Source organism: Medicago truncatula, chromosome 2, assembly GCF_003473485.1.
Source record: "Medicago truncatula cultivar Jemalong A17 chromosome 2, MtrunA17r5.0-ANR, whole genome shotgun sequence".
Taxonomy (NCBI): Eukaryota; Viridiplantae; Streptophyta; class Magnoliopsida; order Fabales; family Fabaceae; genus Medicago; species Medicago truncatula.
In genome coordinates, this window is record NC_053043.1 from 8,506,259 (window position 1) to 8,526,709 (window position 20,451).

The 20,451-nt window shown below is 32.8% G+C and overlaps 2 protein-coding genes across 5 annotated transcripts; one reads left to right on the forward strand and one right to left on the reverse strand.

Annotated features, from left to right (window-relative positions):
* Window positions 1–1,580: 1,580 nt before the first annotated feature.
* LOC25486204 (aspartic proteinase) lies at window positions 1,581–19,585 on the reverse strand. 3 transcript variants are annotated; one of them, XM_039830342.1, is made up of 16 exons: window positions 19,581–19,585; window positions 19,220–19,222; window positions 17,939–17,942; window positions 4,896–5,261; window positions 4,733–4,793; window positions 4,387–4,481; window positions 4,185–4,297; window positions 3,923–4,091; window positions 3,782–3,821; window positions 3,613–3,677; window positions 3,350–3,463; window positions 3,153–3,217; window positions 2,717–2,873; window positions 2,517–2,636; window positions 2,242–2,330; window positions 1,581–1,877 (listed from the first exon to the last, which is right to left on the reverse strand). In XM_039830342.1, exons 4-16 carry the CDS (start codon window positions 5,253–5,255, stop codon window positions 1,793–1,795), a joined length of 1,533 nt encoding a protein of 510 aa, XP_039686276.1. In that variant the 5' UTR covers window positions 5,256–5,261; window positions 17,939–17,942; window positions 19,220–19,222; window positions 19,581–19,585; the 3' UTR covers window positions 1,581–1,792. The 3 variants fall into 3 exon arrangements, with proteins under 3 accessions (XP_039686276.1, XP_024633060.1, XP_024633061.1); XM_024777292.2 differs by lacking the exons at window positions 17,939–17,942; window positions 19,220–19,222; window positions 19,581–19,585 and adding an exon at window positions 6,130–6,274; XM_024777293.2 differs by lacking the exons at window positions 17,939–17,942; window positions 19,220–19,222; window positions 19,581–19,585 and adding an exon at window positions 5,421–5,491.
* On the forward strand, window positions 10,863–15,466 carry LOC25486205 (uncharacterized). Of its 2 annotated transcripts, XM_024775807.2 has the most exons (5): window positions 10,864–11,020; window positions 11,407–11,461; window positions 11,862–12,010; window positions 12,100–12,248; window positions 15,051–15,466. In XM_024775807.2, exons 3-5 carry the CDS (start codon window positions 11,881–11,883, stop codon window positions 15,126–15,128), a joined length of 357 nt encoding a protein of 118 aa, XP_024631575.1. In that variant the 5' UTR covers window positions 10,864–11,020; window positions 11,407–11,461; window positions 11,862–11,880; the 3' UTR covers window positions 15,129–15,466. The 2 variants fall into 2 exon arrangements, with proteins under 2 accessions (XP_013462870.1, XP_024631575.1); XM_013607416.2 differs by lacking the exon at window positions 11,407–11,461 and having other exon boundaries at window positions 10,863–11,020.
* Window positions 19,586–20,451: the final 866 nt, after the last annotated feature.

Below are 20,451 nucleotides of genomic sequence, written 5' to 3' on the forward strand. Positions count from 1 at the left end.
AGAAAAATAAAATAAAATAAAATACATACAAATGGTCAATTTTGTTATGGTTTACTTCCTTGATGCAAGTCAAAATAAAATAAAATAAAACAAAATACTTGTTGATTATTTTATACATAAGTGACCTACGCTTCTATGCCTGATAAAATATCAAACTCCTTAAATCAGTACTACACACCATACTAGCTATTGCACATGGGGTACCAATTGAGTTTTTCAAAAACGTTGACATTTATTTATTAGTAAAAAAACGTTGACATTTATCATTTATAAGTACAAATATAAAATGTCATTTTAAGTACATAGTTTGACATTAAACATGTACAATTTACGTTTAATGTCATATTAGATCTATAGTTTGACATTTAATCTGTAGTACATCTTAGACGCCTTCCCTTTTTATTCTTTTTATAAGTCTTAGCATGCAATATAAGCATAGAGACCAATCCTTAAATGTACTCATTCACCATCTTTCAATACATCATTCAATTATGAATTCTAAGGATTTTTCTTTTATATCAAGCTCTCAAGTTTATTTTCTCTTATCATCTCATTGATCCCGTGATTTGTAACGTTATATTTTTCTTATTACGTTCTTATAAAACAAATTATTCTTTCATTTTTATTCTCACAAGCATGCAAATAAACCAAATGAAAATCTGTCCATTGTTCTTTCTTTTCACCCCTTTTTGATTAACCATTTCCTTTCCGTACTCTTTGAACTACCCACTAAAAGTCGTCAACGGTCAATCTCATGCCTTAAAATATAAAAGATTTGACCAGTTACTTTGGATAGTTGATGTACAAATTTCATCACTGATGATTTTGATAAAATACAATCAGAACAAAAAAATCAATGACTACATACATATGATCAATTTTATAATAAATTTTACTTCCTTGATTCAAGTCAAAATAAAATAAGTTCCTTGAGTGACCTACGTCTCCATGCCTAATAAAATATAAAACTCCTTAAATCAGCAGTAGCACAACCAACCCATCTAGCTATTGCAGAAGACTACATGGGGCACCAATTGTGCTTCAAAAACGTTGACATTTATCCTTTATTGGTACATATAATGTCATATAATTTACGTCTAAAGTCATATTAGATCTCTAGTTTGAAATTTATCCTGTATTACGTCTAATGTCATACTTGTGATACATGTTTGAACCATCTTACACATCATACATGCATATTGTGAAACAGCTTAAAGAATACGATTAAAATAAGAAACCATGGAGTCATATCTACACGAAAATTGCTTTTCTCACTTACGAAATTGCTCATTCCCTTATAATAGGGACAATTAACTGCCACTCAGCATTTTTCAGTGGCATTTTTCGGCGGCAGTTGACACTTTTAAGATCAATTCAATTACTTTCTAAGTGGGTTCAACTAATCTTAAAAGTGTCAGCACTGATATAAGGGAATGCGCAATTTCAAAAGTGAGAAGAGCAATTTTCTATCTACACTAAGCATGCGTACATAATATAGATGATGCCCAATAATGGCCACAGGCCACAGGCCACACAAGCCCATAACTCTAAAGTCTACATATAATAGCTGGGGAAGGACCTGCGAGAATATTAAATTTGATACTTGATATTTGATATATACACAACCACAACTTTAGGCTCATTTTGATTGCAAAGTTATACAAACTATTATAAGCAAATATAACTGTTGCCACTGAGGCTTATCTTTCCCATGATATTTCTTGTTTGTTCATACTAATTTTCTGAAGCAGAAAAAAACAACTACTGGCAAATAAAGGCATGAGAATATTCTCTATGCTGCTTCGGCAAATCCAACTCTGAGTTTACCATAGTCAAAGACTGTATGATAGCGCCCCATGAAGATATCTCCAAGGATCCTGCATTTATAAAGATACCATTAAGTGATTATTATAAAATCAAAATGCATAGTGTGTTTTTGTTTTCTTTTTTGGGTCAACAAATGTCATAGTGTATGTGTCAAGTAAAGAACTGGACCGGCTGGTTCAACCAAAAACCGGCAACTCCCAATTGGTTCAACTGCAGTTGGTTTTCAGTCTCTTAGAATTGAATTTAACCAGATTGAACTGGGTTCTACTGGTTCATTTTTTCCTTTCTTATTTATTTATTTTTTTAATAAGTTATTTGTTAATCATCCGGTTCAACAAATTGAACCATGACCGGTCTCACCCGGGATCTCTAGTGCGATTTTGAAAACATTAATTAAATTAAACTTTGATGTACCAGAGTGGGCCACGTGGAGGAGGAACATCCAAAGCAGTAAAGCCACTAATGCATTGGGCTGCAGCACCTTCACCCACCTTCAATATGTACTGAAGAAAGCAAATGGAAATTGGATCAGGGAAACAGATAAACATGGAACAAAGCAGCCATTACATGCGTAGAAAAGTTACTCAATTCACAAAGCAACAAATCCAAGGCAAATTCTTCATGAAAATAAAACACCGTCAATGATCAGATCAGCCTTCTCAAAAGTAAATATAGATTTGAAATTATACCTCTTCTGGGGCAAGGTCAAATTTTTTGCCACCAATGGTGAAGGAAACTTTAGGCATGGAAGAGATCTTTGCACAATCAACAGATGATTGTCCCAATGGGTTAGGCATTTTGTCACAAAGCTGCAATATCATCACGAGGCTATGGTTAAGAGGGGAAGCAGGACTTGAGAACTCAAATAGAAAAATTAAAACTGAAGTACCGAATCGGCGTAGTTTATTATCCGCTCTTCTGTTTGATTCTGCTTCAGCTGGTTCTGCATCCAGACAACAGCCATCTCGCATACAGAACAAGTAGCATCTTGATGACCACCGGATGATATTCTATCAGTCTGTTCCACCACACTCTGGATACCCATACTAGAGGAAAAATTGAAAGAATTTAATAAAATAGCAACCACAGTATATTAGAGTTATGCAGCACTGACACTTGAAAATAAATGCATGTCTGGTGTCCGATGTGTGCCAGTGTCGAACAATGACACCAGACCATGTGCTTAAACTCAATCAGATTCTTATATTCTTTCAAATTATGACCGGTATCTATGTGTTAGTGTCATATCCAGTGTCTATGTCAGTACTTCATAGCATTAGACACAGTAAGGTATTGAAGTTAATAATGGAATCTTTGGGTCTTACCTAATACCCTGAGTGCCATCAAATGTGCACAACCCAATTTGGGAGCAGACCTTTTTTGGCTGTGCCTGCATGACCAAGTGAAAACCATAAGAAAATTCATGCTATATAATAATGAACAATCACTCAACAGTCAACAACACTCATGACAATGGTCAAGAACCCAATCGATCAAACTATGACGAGAGTAATTTACTTACTTCAGCCACGAGCAATTGCAAAATTGAATGTCCATATTGATCAACAACAGTCCTGCATTCTTGACTGTAAACTCCAGATGCTCCAATTGCTTGGTTTATCATAGTAATTACAGTCTAAACAAGCAAAAACAAGTATATTAGGTCATACAAATAAGCTACTCAAAGGTTCAATGACAAAAGCATTATTAATTCTTTGCAGGTCATAAACTCTAGTCAGAAATAAAAATCTATAGCGGCCTAAATCTTCAGGCATTTATTCATACCGTTGGACCTGCCAACAAAGACGTCCCTGAGTCTGCTATTGCTGAACAATCATTAGCACAATATCCTGAATGACGCAGTATTATGAAGTCAGTATCAATGAATAAATGAAGCATCAAACAAAGTGCTGTCAATAATATCATGTCATCGAAGAAACAAACAAATATTTACCAGTGGGTTTTCCATCAATAAGAACATCTCCCATTGCAAACTATCCAGAAAATACAAATGAACTTAGCAAACACAAGTATATTGTAAAAAATGCATTATAAGCATAGCATAATGAATAAACATGTTGACAGTCAGGCCAACCTGCCAATATCCTTTTCGCGTCACAGGCACGTAAGTATGTTCGCCCTTGAAGTGAGCAGGATCAACACCACCAAAAACAAGCTCACCTCCTTGCTCCTCATTCGGATTACGATTGAGCCAAAATGAAAATACAGGATCCTTAACAAGACCTTGTTTAACCATTTTGTACCTGTGTGGCAGGAAAATACCTCCTAATGAGTAATGGCATGGAGATAAAAAACAATAACAAAATGATAAATTAATATTAAATGTGCACAGATACCATATTGGGACAGCATTTCCAACTGATATCTCTTGAAATCCAAGTCCAAGCAAACCATCAAACTTAGCCGCGACAAATGTAAGTCCAGGCTCTCTAGTCGCTTCAATAAATTCCTGAAGGGAATAAAAAAATATATACTCAAGATCAATCAACATATTATCCGTCTGAAGGAAACAAAATATGGAATGAAAATCAACATTACCACGTCCTTCACAACTACATCGCCAACTTTTACATTGTCGTAGCTAAAGAAGCCAGAAACTGCTCCAGTACCATACTGAATTGCAGCATGAGTCCCTAAATAACAAGACAAACTCTCGTGTGAAAAAATAAAAATCACTTCGAACAACAAACAAAGAAATAAACAAATATGAGTTCTTAAATCATGAAACTGTGTTATTCCAAACCAAATTACAAAATGTCAGAAACAAAAACGTTGATATTCGCAACAAATTTTTAAATTATTTTATGCAGTGTAGTGGTTCTATAGAAACATGAAATGAAACAAACAAAGGCAGATCCTCAAAAAACAAAAGAAGAAGACAAACCATTTGGCTTGTAGGTACTTGACTGGCTAGACTTGTACTTAGCATGGACTAAACATGCAAGCTGCACCAACATGCAAAAACACATTAACAAAGCCAAAATCAGAATATAAATAAATATATAAACCAGATACATATTCATCATATGGATTAAAACAAAACTCACCGAGAAGTAACATTTAACTGATGGCACCCAAGTATTAGAGCTACCAGTATCGAAAATCACAGTAAAAGTCTGAGGAGGAGTACCAATGGATATTTCACCATAGTACTGAGCATCCAAGTAATTCTTCAATGCAACAACATCAGCTTCTCCAGCTCCTCCAAGGATGTTTTTGGAAGCATAATTCCTAATGGAAGACCATGATGATTCACAACCCTTCGACCCCAACAAGTTTTTGGGTTCCAGTTTGTTCTTTTTCAAACCGATCCTACGCAACCCTTCATTTGGTGCACAGGAAACAAGAGAAAACAAGAGTGTCCACAAACACAAACATAACACCACCACATTCAACTTGTTTCCCATTTTCACCTGTTCATCCAAATTCCAAATTTCAATCTCAGACAAAATTTCAACTTTACCAAAATAAAAATATAAAATAATCAAATAAATAAATATATTAAAAAATATATATATCAATGGACAATATTAGTATGCATCTAGTAATTCAGCAAAGAAATTGATTATGACCTATAGAGCATTGACACAGGCACGGACACAACACGCAACATACATATACGTAGACAATCTTAGTATGCATCGAGTTCTACAACAACAAAAATTAATTTGTGTCAAATTGATTATGACATAGGAAGCACGGACATAGACAAACACCGGACACGCGATAAAACTTTGAAAAATTGGATTAATTGAATGTACATGTGATGTGTTGGTGTCGAACACCGCACACCCTTTCAATCAGAGGTGTCGGTGGTAAAGATTGTGACAAAAAGTGAGTTGGAATAAATTTGAGTCTAAAAATCAATTCTTGAATCAAAAGCTCCAAATTCTAGTTCAAGATAAAATCAAATTAAAAAGAAAAAAAAAAAATCAATGTTCCTCAAGAACAACAAAACATGTCAAAATCCATTATACACATCCAGAATCAATTTTGATTTAACGAAACAAATTTTCATGTGACATAGGATGATAAATGTGACATAAGGTGGGTAATCGATTCATATAACAATAATTAAATAAAACCATAAACCCATTTCAATCCCCAAAACACACATGCATTAAATTTAAAACCCATAAAACGCATTAATCAGATTAAAGAAAAACAAAAGAACGTACAATAAAAGAAAAAAAAGGAATGAATTATACAATGCATGCAATATTATGAAATCAAACAAAAAATTAAAAGAGGAATGCAATGAAGAAAAAAGAGATTAATTACCGAGAATTGGATTATGGAAGAGAATTAAATTGAGAATGAGAAGAAAGGGTTTGGGTTTGAGAGAGAATTTAAAGGCAAACCCAAACGCGAAATGGTGCAAAAAAGAAACTGTATTGCGTTGGCAGTGTAGTGGGGCCAGCTAAACTAGTACCTATTCTCGTACTCATTATGTGGGTCCGTATGTTTTCAGCCGTTGATTTTAGATTGCAATGGCTGTAATCTACGATAACCGTTGATCTTGTGAAGTGTTGTTTGATGTAACTGAAATGGTTACGTGCCTGATAAGCATGAGGCCAATGCATAATGCATTCTTCCTTTTCAATACGTGATGACGTAAGCACGGGAATCTCATCTAGTCCAACGCAAACGCACCACTGATTTAGTGTTTTTCCTATTTTAAGAGCATGATATTTGAACAACCATTTACTAACAACTTTTGTGACAATCTTATTTTTCTCTCTTCCTATCGGTAAAAAATAATGGAGAGAGAAAAAGGAAGAGAGGGTAAAAATATAATGTGAATATGAGAGAGAAAGTTGTCATAAAGTGGTTGTACAAATATCATTTCTCTTTTAAGGAATTTAACATTTTTTTAATTGATAGATTAAAAGTAAAATAAAATAGTTTAAATGAAAAAAATTAAAAGTGAAAAAGTCATATCATTTATTTCGTTTATATATAAGTATAGATAAATGTGTCTTCTCTCTGAAGCCTGGATAAGAGATACGATATGGATACGATATTACACCGATATGTCGATACGGGAAAATTTCAAAAATCAAGATAGGATACGACTGTGATACGTTAATAAAAAAAATTATATAATTATATGTACAATATAATTATAACCATTTTTTTAATATGCAAATATATTAACAAACAAAAGAAATCAGTCATGGACGTGTAGCATATCAAGATATATATATATAGATAATATTGTCGATTAAGAGAGTGATTATTGGTCAATTACAAACACAATATATCCCAAAACGAGCACCATCGGTGCTATACTATATCCAAAAGGAACATTGTTAATGTTATATTATATCGATCCAAAAAAGAAGCATTATACTCAAGAGTTAAGTTATTTTAATTAACATTGATTGGGAAGTATTGAGGCAGGTATCGGTGCAGGATAATTATCGGATGCTCTTCTGATATGTATCGCGAAGTATCGGATAATTATTTTTTAAAAAAATAAAATTTAATCTTCGGATACTCTTCTGATACGTATCGGAAAGTATCAGACAGATATCGGTGCAGGATACGCAAAGGATACGATACGTCATTCATTTTGAAGTATCGGGACTTTGTATGTCTTGCTAACTTGTATCTCGAGGACACTTATTAAAAAATCCAAATGTAGAAAATTTACATTGAAAAACACAAATTTTGACTTCAAATTAATTGAATGAATGACTTTTTTAATATAATTTAGGGTACATGTTAGTAGCATTTGTGTAGATAGATGATAACTTAATGTATGTCTCGTTATTATTTTTGTCCTAATCATCGGATTATTTTAGTTAGAGATTGTACTTGAATGTTTCTTTTCAATTGATCTTAATTGAAGCTCAATTATTGATTGAATTAAATTAATACGTTTGATTGTATAGCTATCTCATTATTTGTTGAGAGGTTTTAAAAGGTGATATATAATAAATTTAGATAAGGAAATATATTATTCAATTGATTAACAGTAAAACTATTTTTTGTCAAAAAAGTTAAACTATTTATGAAAAGTTGATAGAAATGTTATACATGTTTTGCTTTTACTTCCACGGTTTTAATGCTCTTTATTCAACGGTGAAGGAATAAATTCATCATTAGCAAGAAGATAGATGGTAAACATTATTTGAGCATATAGTTGGAGAGGAACAGAAGTGTGGGGGGAAAGCAAAAAGGCATAGCGTGAAGAAGCAAGTATGTATGACATTGCCAAGAAGCAAAGCCACAGCTTGTGAAGGAATGATAGAAAAGAGAGGGGGAGTGAGGTAAGCAGGCTTACCCCACTGAGGAGTGTTTGGGAGTGCAAGTAAGAAAGGTTGCTAAAGTATTTCACTAGTATATATATAGTCATATAAAAAAAATATAACGTTCAAATCACGACCCAATTACAAAACTTAAGTTAGAATAAAGCTAATATATCTTGTACCATTATGAAAGATGAGTCCATGTGGTTATGAGTTAAGCTTTTTAGAGTTTAAGAAATGAGATGAAACGTATGTATTAAATTGGTGGATTTGGTACATTTATAGTGAGCTCGAATGACCAAGTTATTCAAAGAGGATCAGAATTCAAATCATATATAAATATTGGTAAGGTTTTACTTACCTTTACATCTCCGTTGAACTCAATATTACAAAGGTTTCTGCTCTAAAATGGATAATTAAAATAAAAACATAAAAATTGGTTTTGATCAAATTAAATTTTAAAATTGGTTTTGGTTAAAAGTGAGCTTAAGATAAAGTAAATTATGATTAGATAGATACATTTACGTGAAAGTGAATTGATCAATAAAATTAAGTTTGTAGTCATGTTTGGAGACAAAATTTGCAAATTTTATATTTAAGTTAGAATCAATGTTTCAGTCAGAAAATGTTAGAATCAATTTTTAAAACAAAATCAGTTATAATCAAGAACTCTTCAACACAATAGAAAACAATGTTAAGTTTCAAAATCATTTTTGGTTCTTTAGAAAATAAACCCAAATATGCACTTAAATAAGTCCGAAAAAAGATATATTTCATCCTATCAAGCGTCAACTAGCTAATATTTTTGTGCTCGAGATGGGTGTTTTTCTCTCCATTTGAGAGAAGAGTATATGATTTCTTCAACATTGTTGAGATGCAAAACCTACACATTGAGAAGGAGGATAATGAAGACTTGGAACTACCCATGGAACCAATACAACAAGAAGAAGTCAGTTGCAGCTTGTGTTATGTATAGTGAGGAGGTTTTTGACATATAGGCCTTTGAGAGTACACATGATTGAAGGATGGAATTTCGCATCGAGCTCACGGGAGTTTGGACATGTTGATGGTTCATGTGATAAGTTATTTTATTTGAATCATGATGCTTGAATGAGTGTATGTTGACCATAACTGCAAGTGCAAAAGACGGAGACCAATGATTTTGGGGCCGAAAGCCAATTGACATGGGTGCAATGATAAGATGAAAAGGACGAGATCGCCCCAATCACTCCTACTACTTAACAACTCCAAAAAACGTGTAAGCACGACGAGATCATATAATAAGATGAAAAGGAACGTATCACATCTATAGATGGCTAAAACTACGATAAATAGAGGAATTACCCCCTCCCTTAGGTACACTTACTCAATTCATACTTCAATAAATCACTTGCTCTTCACTGTGTCTTACTTTGACATTAGAGTATCTTTGCACGTACACCTCATTTTGGAGAAGAAGTGTACAAGAAAAATCAAAGCGCAACACCATCAACGCATGTGACACACTCATGTTTTATTGTAGGAACAATACATTTCACATCCTCAATGATGTATATGTATGAAATCATATTCATTTGAACTAGACGTAATGTGGTGGATGTAAATTTTATTAATGTATTTATATTCTAAAATAAAAATAGGATGTGCCTCGTTGAAATCTTAAATGACCAAAAACTCCTTAGAGGAAAAATGTATGAATAGAAAAAAAGAGTAGATTACCCCTTGATAATTAATTAAAATAAAACTTGAGGTGTGTGACATCACACGACCTAGAGATAAGTTTTCTAGTTAATTCCAAGTATGTGGAACTTCTACGGTACACTCACAAATTGACATTACAAGAATTAGGGTTTGTGGAGAGAGATAGAGATAGCTCTTTAGACAACACAAAAGATGGAGGAGGATGCGCCAGTGATGGATGGAGAAGGAGGTGAGTGGTCGCGGCGGTTTGACGGCGGTGGTGTGGTTGTCTGGATTGGCGATTTGCTTTGTTGGTTGGGAGAAAAAGAAAATGTGTTCTCCGTTCTCACTTCAGATGAAAGAGAAACTAGATGACCAAATGAAATTGAACTGGAAAATATTAGTATTAATGAAGGACATAATCGTAATTTCACATATATAATGGGGGTGGCTCCCCTTGCCAACCCTAGTTCCGCCTCTGTATACAATGTGTCCATTTTTCTTTATTTTAAGACCACTAGTCATGTGTCCATTTACCTCAATCAATTATGTTATGCCAAATGTATATCCTCAAATGCTATTCTGAATCATGACATTACTCCCTCCTTTAAAATCAACATCATCTTCAAGGTTGAAGTTAAGGCAATGTTGTTAGGAGATGGTAGTATTTACCTAAGTTGTTTCCAAATCAATTAAACCTTTCCAACGAAAAAGAGAACATTCACCCAAATCCCCCATTGGTGAATGCCTTGTGTTAAACAATTTGTGTTGTTAAATATGTTTATGGTCCTTACAAAAGTTTACCAACTATTTATTTTAGTCTCTGAAGTTTTTCATCGAGTTTTATTACTAAAAAATATTTTTAATCATCATTTTTTGTTCCTACTTTTAAATCAACTCATGTATATCTTTCATAAAGTTTTCAAATCCAGGCCACCATTTTTTCTTTTTTCAATATTATTAAAATCGGATCGACCAGCTTAACGCGTTGAACCGTATAAAACATAAATAAACCGAAATACCGGCAGACCAATTGAACCGGACCGGTTTTTAATTTGTTTTCTTTCTGAAACTACTACTTTCTCCAAAATCGCAGAAAAACGGCTTCAGATACCCTAATCATCTTTCTCGTGCGATCTCCGCCGCCGTGCACTTCCCGTCCGGCCAAGCCACGTCATTCCGGTGCTCTCTCGCCCATCACTCGCTCACCGCCACCCCGGTCCTCCTTATACTTCCAGGTTTGTTTATCGAATCTTCCGCTTCGCTATTGTTTTTTGGTTCTTCGCTTGAACCCTACTTTACATATTTAATGTTTAGTTTGTGATTCTGCTAGTTGAAACTTGAAGTCAAAATAGGGTTTATGCTATGCATTTGATTCATGAATTTTTATATAATTTATAATTGTGCTGTGTTTTTAGCACTACACTTATCATTTTAACATTTTAGCTTATTTATTTATAAGAAATTGAATTATTTATAAGCTATTGTAAGAAAAATAAAATTATACACTCTCCTCACACCGCCAGTGCTCTCTCTTTTTCATGAAAACCTAAATCCCCAAAATCCTCAAATTTCTTCTCCATTCATCGGTCTCTCCCTCTCACCGCCATTGTTCTCAACTCAGTTTCTGGTTGACCGCTGATACCATCTTTTGTTTGGGTTTTCCCTTTGCTTTATAGGTAATCTCATCTCTTTTGCTCATGTGTTAGTTTGTTCTTCTTTTTAGTCGTTTTGTGCGGCTGAGATTATTGCTGAGATTTTTAGTGATTTTGTTCTTCTTGTTTTTGGGTAGTTGTAGAGTTAATTGTTTTTTGGGATTATTGTTTTATGATAAAATGAGTCAGTTTTATTTGATGGAATTGTGTCTTTTTGGTGTTTGAAGAAATGTGCAAGAGTTGTTGAAAGAATGGTTTAGGGCCGGGCCAGGCCCGGCCCGGCCAGTGTTTTTTCAGCATATTTTTAAATAATGTTTTTCATCCTGAGTTGATGAAGTCCGAAACCTGTTCGGGCTGGGTAGCCTGGTTTTGAAAGCTCTGCTCTATATTCCCTGATTTGGCTTATGTCCTTGCGTGATATTAGGTTGAAGATCGAAAGCAATATGGCAATGTCGTTATGGTTGCAGATGCACAGAGTCATAAGAAACGGAAGTGTTAATTTGATTTCCACACACCCACATTCTTCGGCTTACTTTTCTTCGAGATCCTACTCCAAATCAACACCATACGTTGGTAACACTTCCTCCTCTTTTCCCTTTACTTAACGTCTTTTCGTCGCCTTTTTAATACTCATCAATTGTTGGTTATGTTATGATTTGCAGTCAAGGTTGGAATACCGGAATTTCTTAATGGAATTGGAAAGGGAGTCGAATCTCATGTCGCTAAGCTCGATTCTGAAATTGGTGACTTCCAGAAGCTTCTGGTTACTCGAACCCTCAAACTCAAGAAGCTTGGTATTCCTTGCAAACATGTAATTCATTTTCCTCTATGCCACTCATATGCATAATTATATTCTTATTGTGTTTATTTACATTATTACAATTTACAAGTGCATGTACTTATTAGTTCTTCACCCTGTCTTGTGCAACCATTAACATAGATTTGGAAATTTTAATATTGGTATTAATTAGATTTAATCTTTTATCACATGAAAGAATGCTAGATATATTCATTGTGAGTTTTTCATATTTCATGCTGAATATTTTCATTTTTAGTTTTGTTTCCCTCTTTGTATTATAGATTGGTCAATGACTTAATCATGCCAATTTTTGTACTCTTCATGAACAGGGCAATTTTTAGCCTATGTATAAAGTTTGGCGTATTAGGAATTAGAATATCTTTTGTATGTTAACCATAAAAAAAACTAGTTTATTGTCCTTAGTAGGGTCATCTTTGTAGACGATACAACTTATGGTGCAACTGTGGGAACATCTACGGAAGAATGTGTTAGACTTATTAGAGAATAATAATATAAGAGGAGCATGGGCCAATTTCAATTAACTTTTATTGGGGTGGCAGAGGAGGGGTTTCTTGGGGATGCCAACTGCGTTGAGATATACCAGTCTCCTTGTTGTTTAAACAATAAACTCACTCTTAATTTATCGAAAAATAATATAAGAGGAGTGGGTAGATGTTAGTTGACAGTTATGGGCAGTTACATCTTAATTATGTCTGTTAAGTTGTTTATTTTTAGGAGTAAATAGAGAAAGGAAAGGAGAAAGTGATTATATATGGGATAGTTGTTGAGTGGTTATGGGTGGGAGGGACCAAGCTCTCTACTTCTTGAAAGGGAGAGACCAAGATGAGACCAAGATTTGGGAATTGTGATAGGAACCCAGAATTTAAAGATCTTTTAAAAGAAATACTATAGAAGATTAACCCCTCTGAAACCCCAGAGCAAATGCTCCTTCAGAGTGCTAATAATGCATCCCTGTCTTCCTAATTCTTATGTCTTTTTTCTTGAATCATCCCCACAGTTATGGCTGAATGGCCTTATTTATAATACTAGGAAATTAACTGCCTAACTGCTCCTATCAATACTGATAACTGTACACTAAAACAAACTGCCTAACCACTCCTAAGAAATACAAATAGGGAAATGATCAATACCACGGAAAGTTGATCTACGACTCAATAGCGAACCGTTGATTTCAATCCTCTCTCTCTCTCTCTCTCTCTCTCTCTCCCTGATTTCCGCCAAAAAAGCAAGATATTGAATTATCCTGAACTAATATGCACACAGCTAAGCATTTTCGTGGTTCCCGTCATATTTTTTGTGTTATATAGCTATGCTCATACAAATAACTACATATTAAACAAACTGCTCCTAAATAACTGTATATTAAAACAACTGATTGCATCAGCAGTTACCCTATCAAATTGTCTTCTAACACTAGACTGTCTCTTTGCTTAATTTATGTACGAATTCTGCATTCTCTATAACATGTATAATTCTATTTCTGTTGTAAACATATTCTTCATCAATAAAAATTAATTTCTACAACTAAATTGTATTGTGGTACCAGTTTCTAATGGAATGCGAGTATACATGTGCGTGATAAAGCCATTTGATAAGATTTTTACTATTATTAGTTTGTGTTGCACCTCTTCCACAATTTTTTGTAAAAAAAGAAAAAACTGTTGGGAGTTACTATAGTAGTAAGTAATTCTTATGACTGGCATTGTAACTTTAAACTGAAACTAGATGAATCTGATTTTTGTCTATTTTATAACCGGCTATGATGGATAGGGTACGGGTACGGTACCCGGTACGTAATACAACAAATTTTTAAAAATGAAGGTACGGGTACGTTGATATAAAACATAAAAAAAAGATTTTTCAAGTGAATTCTACAGTTGTTGTAAAAACATACCTAGAAAAAAATCAATTATGATAAAAAATAGTATGATACTATTCATATTTTAGTCATGTATTTAACCACACTTCTATAATCATGTTGCTTCCGTTTTTTTTTTCGTCCACTTTTTTGTTATTTTAGTCATGTATTTAACCGCACTTCTAGCATCAAGGGAGAGAATTGAAATACAATAAAAAAACAAAATAATTTTGGTTATTTTTCCACCACTTTTTGCTGCATCCACTACGGTGAATCAACCAAGTTAAAATGAGTAGGGTTCAGTACATACAGTACGAGCACTGTACGGGTGGGTACTCGGTACAGGTACTTAACCATGTTTGGAGTACCCATGCTTCAGAGATATCCGCCGTTTAACTTTAAAATTAAACTGGATGGCTCTATCAAAATTGAGTGAGTGGATGTCAAGATTATTAAAGGCATGCAGTGTGGGTAGTCTTTAGGACTCCGGATGTTGCTTCCTTTGTCTTACTAAATAAGTAAATTGTCATAGGCATGATAAAGTCATTCATGAGCCTTTTCTTGACAATTTAAACTTTTAATAGAGTTGGTCTATGACATAATTTATGCTTTTACTGTTCGGGTATAAAAAATTACCTCTCAATGCCTACAACAATTTCTGATTTCTAGACATCCCTTCTTGATGTTTTATTAAGCCATTAGACTGGTTACTAACTTGCTATAAGAATATGATACACATGTTTTTGTAAACTAAGGTTATTTATATACTGTCACTTTCATCCTGCAAGGCATAAGCCTGTTTTGCTATGGAGGTATATAAATATATTATCAGTGACTTTATTTTAAAGCGACTTTATTTTGATTATGATTGGCCACATGACATACAATTAGCTAGTCCACTGATAACTTTCTCACAACTAGTTTCTGCTTTGCAGAGGAAGCTAATATTGAAACATGCACACAAGTACAGGCTTGGATTATGGAGGCCACGTGCTGAGCCGATCAAAGCATGATTTGTTTCTATGTAGTAAGTAGCCTTTCGTTGTGAAATCATATTGGAAATGTGTAGCCATTTTAGAAGGACAGGGCTCGACTTTGCATGAAAATAGGAAGTTTTTGGCTCTGGATACCTCCCATCCTTTTTCATCACATTAATATTTGTCATTTGCACCAGTCAAGAACGCTGGGTTAATCTTAATTGCTGTTTGTGATTTCACATGTCTAATAATTTCACTGCATTTTTTGTCTTGTATCACTCTTGGCAAAAGAGAATTAACTTTGGGATTAAGAGTTCGCAATGGTTCATTTATTTTGGTCTAGTTAAATCTAATGATGCGCTTCCCACCTTTCATTCCCCTTGCTAATTATCCCATGATTGATCTAGTACACTCTTTGTTGTTCACGATTTAAGTCTACTTTGGAGAAGGTTGGTGATGATCCCATGTTGTTTGGTCTTGTTTGTGACAAAGCAACCTTTTTAGAGAGTATTGAAAGGGTTAAATTGCAGTCTTCCCCACTTTTCAGCTTTTTCATATTTTGGAATAATTTAATTGTTTTATTATAAGAGAAACTATTAAGAAAGATTTAGAGGTTAACAATTTGGATTGAAATATGATATATATGATAGAACATTATGACGTTGTTTGATACATGTAGCCAACTTTATTAAGTGGGATAAAACTTGTTGTATTATAATTGTAAGATCACTATTATTTAGTTTTAATTTAATAATATTCATTATTTGACTCCTATTTTCAGATTATTATTTTTTGACAAATCCTATTTGCCGTGATAATTTGGATTCTGAAAGTGATGCTTACACCGAACCCGTAATCAGAAATATATCTGGTATAGTATCTAGATATTATAGGGAGTAGTAATATTGGGCAATCCATGTTGAAGATTGAAAATAACATGACAATGTTATGGTTAGAGTTGCAGTCAAGGTAGGAATACCTGTGTTTCTAAATAGAATTGGGAATGGAGTTGAATCTCACGTCCCTAATTAAGATTCTAAAATTGTGACTTCTAGAAGCTTGTTAGTCAAACCCTCAAACTCAAGAAAGCTTGGTATTCCTTGCAAATATGCAGTTCTTTTTCCTTCTTGCCATGCATAATAATTTATGTTATCGTGTTTATTTACATTATTACAAGTGCAAGGGCTTAGGCTAATTGATTCTTCACCCTCGTGCAACCCTTAACATGGAATTCGGAAATTTGAATATTTAGATTAGTTTTAATCTTTATCAAATGCACATTATAATAGAGTGAGTTTTTCATATCACCGATTGAAGATATTCATTTTTTGTTTTAGCTTTCCTGTGTTATAGACTGGTCAATACATAATCTTGTCAAATGTTGTACTAGTCTTGAATTAGGGTAATTTTCAGCCTTTGTGAACTAAATTTGGGAATATATAGCCACAAAAAGAACAGTACGTATGGAAATATCAGAAGAGAACCCCACATCTAGCAGAATTATTAGGATGAATCACTATGATTTTAACATGATTTTGTCAAACTTACTATAATTCTAACATCACACGATTTGTAGAAGTACAATCAGTTCTTGAATCTAATGTATATGTATGTCATACTTATTTTTTTATATTCTACAACTTAGTATTATTAAAATAAAATTATAATCATTGAATGACATTGTACTTAGTTTTTTATTAGGGAGACATTGTACTTAGTTAAAATCACTGTTTAGATGTCTATAAGTCACTTTGCACAAAAACAACTAATCGCCCAATGTGTAAAAGTATTAGGTAAAAACAATGGTACCCTTTTGGTTTGGTATTTCTTAAAAAAAATAATTGGTTGGCTATGTATTCATCATTCAATTACTCAATATTATGTCATATTTTTATATTAATTTATTTAATAAAAAAAATCAAATTTTGAATGAATTTAATCGGTATTCAACCAAACTCCAGCATACATAAGAATTTACTAAAATATTATGTTGAAGAATAGTGCTAGAAACACTATCCTTTTAACACTCATCGACCACCTGGGAGAGTCTTCACTTCACAAAACACAATATGATCACAATTAGGGAGAAAAAAAATACTTATCGAAATGAGATTCTAGAATAAGACTTTTTCTCTCCACATGATCTACACTTTTTTAATATCAGAATATTAAAATGTAATGACATAAAATTATTAATAGATAATATAAAATAATTAGTGCAATCCATTTGGGATTTTTTTTTTGAGGTGTTAGATTAGAAAGATTAAATGCTTCTTAAATAATTGCATAATATACACAGATGATGGGGTTTGAACCACAAACAACCAATTTATTTACGTTAAAAAAATTTAAATTTTAACCTCTAAACTACCTGACAAAAAAAGTTATATTGAATAAGTGTAGTGATTTTTTCCATTGTCATTGCTCTTATAGCTTAAATCTATGTGGGTTTCACATTTTAAAAATCGATCCTATTTAAAGTGGCGTAACTTGCATTGATTTCATCCAATAAAAAAAGAATGTTATAAAGTGTTTTGAGTGTTGACAAAAGACGGTTCATGGTAACTTAATTAATTTTCTTAGGCGTAAAAAATTTAATTACATCCTCCAAATTAATTAATTTTTTTTATAGCAATTATTTCATGAAAAGCATTACTTTCATTTTTCTAAAAGGAATTTAAAAATATTTAGAAATCATTACATTAGATAGAGTAAAAATAGTTAAACATTTTATTTTTTTGTTTTGTTTGTACTAATTGAATGGAAGAGAGTGTACTACGTTTTGTCCATCCAAATAAAATCAAACTCAATAAATGCATCGTATCTTTCTTGTTCTCATAGCACACAGATCTCAATTTTGTATTCCATCGAAACTTCACGACTAATGTTGAACAGAGTTTGAAAAGGAACAAACTATGAAACTAGTCTTCTCCTCACATGTTAGCACATGAACCCATTCAAAGAAAATCTAATTAATCTTTATTTTGTTATTGATTTGAGGTAGATCTAGAACGGTGGTCGGAGATGCTGAAGTGTGGGGGAGCCGTGGAGACGACGACTTTAACTTTTAATAGGAAGTGATATAAACATTCTAACGTTCAAGACAGTAGAAGATTAGGGCTAGTAAGAGGTAAGCGGATATAGTGTATAATTTTACATGAAAGAAATACAATATATTATTCTATTTTCGACTCTAAATGTAAGTTTTTTTTTTTTAAATATCGTTTTTTATAAAACAACTTTTGAGTTTTCGTTTTTTAACAATATAATATTATGATGGAACGTAAATGAACCCTTTATCTTGAAAGATAAATTTGGAAAAATAATATTAACTGTTATCAAATTAATACTACTATTAACTTTCTTAATTGTTGTAATTTAGTCTAACAATATTTAATATCTAGAGCCACGCACACATATAGTCAATTTGCATATGCGAATTTTGTATATCATAAGAGAGGAAGGCGATACATCTTCATCCAAAATTAGTTGAGTATATAATATATAAAACATTTAACCTATTTATAATTAATTTAGGACTACCACTCTCTTTCAAACCCAACACGTAATCTTCAAAGGATGTTGAAGTTTGCTCTTTTAACTCTCCATAGTTGCTAAAAAATATTGGAAACAACGTTCAATAGTTATATACCGAGGTATTATTTATAAACACCAAAAACAACGTTCGAAAGATACGAACCGAAAGATTGAGCATTTGCGAGGAGTTAAAAGAGCAAACTTCCAGGGTGTTTCACAAGTAGTATATTATTGAGCTTGGGCTTCCAAAAATTGCTCTTCTTTCATCAGAAATTGCTCACTTTTATATAAACTGATCAAAATATCCTTCATGCGAGTTAATTCAAATGAGTTAACGAACATGAGTTAACTCACACTGAAGTATAACCTACATGAATTAATTTATGTTGGATTATAATCTACGTGAGTTAACTCACATGAAATGTATTAATGTAGCGAACATAACATAAGTTACATTGGATTTAACACGTGACTTAAATTAGAGGTATTTTCGAAAGTTTAATTAAGAGTGAACAATTTTTTTTTTTGTGAGAAGAGAGCAATTTCCTATTTCTCCTTCAACGAGAGAGAACCAATCATACACAAGTCACCGCCTTGATTTGGATAAAGTCAAATGAAACTCAACGAAGACTAAGTTGTACGGTGCAAATATATAGTACGGTGCAACTGCGTAAACAACACCATAAGGTGACATGTCCTTATGTTATGTCTTGTTACATCCCCTAACGTAAATACCCTCACATGAATATGATTACTCCAAACGGGTATTAAGGTGGCAATAACGTGAACGCGACCACCATTATAACTCCCCACAAAGTCAAAAATTGTATACTACTTCTTCTTCCAATCAACGCTCACCAACTCACTTTTCAATTTCCACATCCTATATTTATTGATTAAGTTGACCTTATCTATCTCTAATCAATTATCATTATTACTATCACGTTTAACAAGAGCACACGAACCTACTAAGAAACTCCATTGCCCCCACATCTCCTAGCTAGTACTACTACTTCCTTTAAACAAAAAAATCAAATAAATTTGTTTCAAACTTTTACTCCCTCCGTCCCAAATTGTATGTCGCTTTGGAAAAAAAAATTGTTCTAAATTATATGTCACTTTACAATACCAATAAAATATTTATGTTATTTTTCCTATTATATCCTTAACTATTAATTACTCTCTCTTCTTTCAATTATTTCATTTATCTTTTCCATACCATTTATTAGGGATAATTTTGTAAAACAACTCATAATTTCTCTTCCTCACACAATATTAATTACATTTCTTAATACGTGTGAAATGGCCAAAACATCTTACAATTTAGGAGAATTTGGGAGATTTAACTTTTTTACTTATCTAACATGGGAGAATATACACACCTTATTTTACTAGAAAAGAAAAACTAGTTTATGTAAATACTCCTACATACATCTCATATAAAATTAGAGATTACCAATATTATAGATAGATGTGTCATAAAAAGAAACCAATATCATAAGAGTATTTATATATAGTTTTTTTTTTTTTAAAAAAAAAAAGAAGAAGAATTATATTTAGTTTATTTATCAATGTAGACGGAACTTTGGACTAAAATTCAACTTACAATTAGGGTAGCTAAGTCCAACTTTGGATTACTACTTCCTACCATACACTAACGTGTCCATATCAAATATTGGTAATAGCCGTATTTCTTGACCAATAGAAAAATTCGGATATTCTTAATTAGCAAATACACGGATTATTCACTTGGCTCTTTCTTCACATTTTTCTTCTTTTTTTCTCTTGTTTTGTTGTTTAGTAGATGGGTTACCATGTACGT